The 3,732-nt window shown below is 35.3% G+C and overlaps 1 protein-coding gene across 1 annotated transcript; it reads right to left on the reverse strand.

The window, feature by feature from the left end:
* Nucleotides 1-519: 519 nt before the first annotated feature.
* LOC123870104 (60S ribosomal protein L26) lies at nt 520-2,902 on the reverse strand. Its single transcript, XM_045913271.1, has 4 exons — nt 2,796-2,902; nt 2,386-2,567; nt 1,305-1,445; nt 520-715 (listed from the first exon to the last, which is right to left on the reverse strand). Exons 2-4 carry the CDS (start codon nt 2,551-2,553, stop codon nt 575-577), a joined length of 450 nt encoding a protein of 149 aa, XP_045769227.1. The 5' UTR covers nt 2,554-2,567; nt 2,796-2,902; the 3' UTR covers nt 520-574.
* Between the last annotated feature and the right edge of the window lie 830 nt (nt 2,903-3,732).

Consider the following 3,732-nt stretch of genomic DNA (forward strand, 5'->3'; position numbering starts at 1 on the left):
AAGTTACAGAAAGTTTTGGCCTGCAAATTATTTGCAAAGCTTTTACACATTCTCAGCTATCTAATGATGTACAAAACTTTAAAATAAATTGAAAATTAGCTAAAAAAACGATAAAATAATAGCACAAGGAAGAAACTTAACGCTTTAAACAAATCGTTTTTTCTTTGTTTAGAGGTAATCTTTACTTAAAAAAGGTAACAGTTTGCTGTGAATATGTGATTTGGTCAAGTCTGATCGTAAAATCGGCCACGGGATAGCTCAATTGATCGATAGGAACGATTTGTTAAAATTTAAGCGTTAAGAAATTTCTCCGTTGTGCTATTATCATTTTTTTAGCTAATTTTCAACTTTTTCAAGATTTTCCAGGACAAAAAGTAGCCTATGTGTTAATCCATGGCATAATCTACCTAGTATTAATAGGATTTTTCCTGTCTAACATGCAATTCAGAATTTCGCGTTTCCATAATCTTTGATTGCATTATGAATAGTCAGGGGGGGATAAATGAAAATGGTTGGAACTAAAATGAAAATTATTTAATTGAGTTTTATATTTTTATTATTCTTAAATCTATGTTCACGAGGTCTCCATAGCGGTGGTGGCAGTTTCCTCGGTGTATTTGCCCTTGTCTCCACCAAGAGCTGCCAATCTTCCCTTCGCTCTGCGGTCCAAGATGGCTTTACGGTCCTTGTTCATCTTTAACTTGACGATAACACACTGGGGACAAATATTTGATCAAATTAGACAAATATTGTTATTTATTGGTGTATTGGTTTGGATGTTGGTATATCAGAGCCATGGAAGTGTCTCAGCAGTAATTGTATCAATGCCGAACCTTGGCGATGCCTTGGTAAGAGCATATGACACAATCAATGTTAGTGTATTTTCATCATTTTGGATGGGATCATTTAGAGTGTAAAGAGGATGAGATCATTTTACTGTCAAAATAGGCTAGTAGTTAAAACATCAGTTAGGTCCTATTTAGGTCTAGGGTTCAATACTTTCAAGACAACAAGACAGTGATATTGTTACATTGGTAATTTTTTTTTTATTTTTAAATCTCTTCATCTGTGATCAGTCCTTGGTATAGTCCAAGGACTGATCACAGATGGAAGAGACAACAGATTTGAGGTCGGTGAATGTAAATTTACATTGATAATAATTAAGTTTTTTAATTTGAATAGAGAGTAACAGCTGCTGTTTCTTATAGACTTCCTATCTTTTTTAAACTGGTGTTAGAGTTCCAGAAGTAGTAAAGCGATACAAGTTATCCTACATAAAGTAAATAAAGAATTCAATGAAGTACCTTTGAGGGGTGGATGCCGACATAGGCGCTGGCTCCACTGGCCTTCTCCCTCTGGATCCTCTCAATGTACACCACAAATTTCTTACGGTACACCTGAACCACCTTGCCCACCTGTTGTCCTTTGTAGTGACCTCGTACTACCTGCAACCAGTCAAAAGTGTGTATTAATTGATGAAGAAACAATTAAAAAGTTATTAATACCTAAGTCGCTTTTGCTATGCCTATATCACTTGTGCTTCAAGCTCTTTACGTGATTGTCTACTCTATATTTTAATTGATTGATTGAGCTTAACATTACTAGATCCTAGCTGAGATGTTTTTTTGATGGTTTTTGAAAATTCTACGGGAGCTATTTCATCTTTTGATGGGTTAAAAAGTAGCTGTTGTCACTCTCGTCTTAAAATGTAAAAATCATCAATCTCTAGTCCATCAAAGCATGATAGACAGATAAACTAACACATTTTCTGCATAATATGGATAAGGATATTCGTTAAAATATGGCTAGCTAGTATTTCCACTAAGATAGTTTGTCAGGCAAAATAATCAGAGCCAATTTTTGAACCATGGTGCAGAAAAGCGTCCACCGTCGGGAAGCACAGGAGAAAACCTCCTGCACAATCCATCCAGCTGACACTAACATCCACAGTCTGTGAATGGTTTGGTATCATCATTTTATTTTGCACTGACATTTCATCTACCTAAGGTATTTTAATCGATATGAAAAATTAGTCTAAGTAAAGCTAATAGATTATTTTAACAGATTATTGTATAATAAATGGGTATATTAAAGCTAGTCATCATGTTCATGATCAAAGAAATGGATAGTTTATTTATAAAGAGATTCGTTTTTAGGTTAACTAACAACTAACCTATTTTTGATGTATACAAAGTTTAGATAATAAAATCTATACAAGATACTAAAATCTGAAGCTGTGTCCGTTTAATATGATCATAAAACTCACGTTTTTACTAAAATCAAGGTATTTAAAAATTGCTTTGCTAAAAGATCTGGACAAAATGTTAATGTTTGGACAAAGGAATTAGTTCTATGAATTAGAAAGTATGTACTCATTGTATTTACCTGTACTTCGTCGTCTTTGCGGATGGGCATAGATTTAACGTTGAATTTCTGTCTCAATTCTTTGGAAAGGGGAGATGACATCAAAACTCTTCGTATGTGTGAAGGAGCGCTAAAGTGGCGTTTCCTGTTTTTCCTCCTCGAGGACGTTACCAGCTTATTGTACTTCATACTGGCACTCTTTGCTGAAATCCGAAAGACCACGTTTTATTTACCACTCCAAAAACATTAGGTTATTCTTCTGTGCGTGCTAAACGTCAAAATGCCGCGGGTGATATTTCCTCCATAAAAACATGGCATCCGAGGAATAAACATTGTGATAAAACACTAAATGCTTAAGGATATTATTGAAAACGCTCAAAGATCACAATATGCATCACTATCGAAGATTTTTACGGATTAATTCAACGTACCCGAAACGACACGGCAAAGAATCAAATAAAAGAATGACAGATGAAAAAAATGGCGACATGTCAAGTTTTCATGGTGTTGCCATTTTAAAAATATAGTCTAAAGTCTAGAGTCGATGATTGTTGTAAAATAACATGCGCGGTATGCTTTAGAAACCACAGTTAGAAACCTTCACGCCATGTTTTAAAGGCATAAAAGCACTGCTTACCCAAAATGAAATAAAGTCTAATATTAGTCTGAAGTGTGATTTGAATGAAATTACTCTACTTCATTTTTGTCTTGCTTGTAAGTATTAAAAGCTGAGCGTTTATAAAAGCAAGATGATTACCTATACCTTCGAGAGAGATACTAATCCTTGACATTGGCGCGGTAGTATATAACTTCCTAAGTGATCTGAGATGACTTCATAATATAAGAGACTCGGAAGAAATACAGAAATGGAATAAGAACTGATTATGACTACCTCTACCTACCCAGATACATTTATATCATTTTACAGGGTTCCTCTCGGTTCTTTCAAGGTTTCTCGAAGTGTACCAACAGAACCCCTCCCTGTGTATCTGTTTGTCTGTCAACGGGCTGTATCTTATTAACTGTAAAATTATCTAAGTAGTTTGAAGTTGTCTTGGTCTGTCTTGTATTAAGGCCAAGCTTTATAAAAGCAAAGTGGTAGGTATCTGTTACCTTCGAGAAATATCTGATCCAGAATCCGCGCATCAGATCAGAGATCAGATATCGGCGCGGCAGCTTAACATCATTTCCGAGACTCGGAAGAAATACACGAATGAAGCCAGTATCGCAAACTTTTTCTACCTAAGTATCTATAGGTGCTTACATTTTAATTTTTCAGGGTCCCATATCTCCGGAGAAAAAAGGAAACCTTATAGGATCATTTCGTTGTCTGTCTGTCTATCTGTCTGTCTGTGAGCACCCGTCAAG

Source organism: Maniola jurtina, chromosome 12 (genome assembly GCF_905333055.1).
Source record: "Maniola jurtina chromosome 12, ilManJurt1.1, whole genome shotgun sequence".
Classification (NCBI taxonomy): Eukaryota; Metazoa; Arthropoda; class Insecta; order Lepidoptera; family Nymphalidae; genus Maniola; species Maniola jurtina.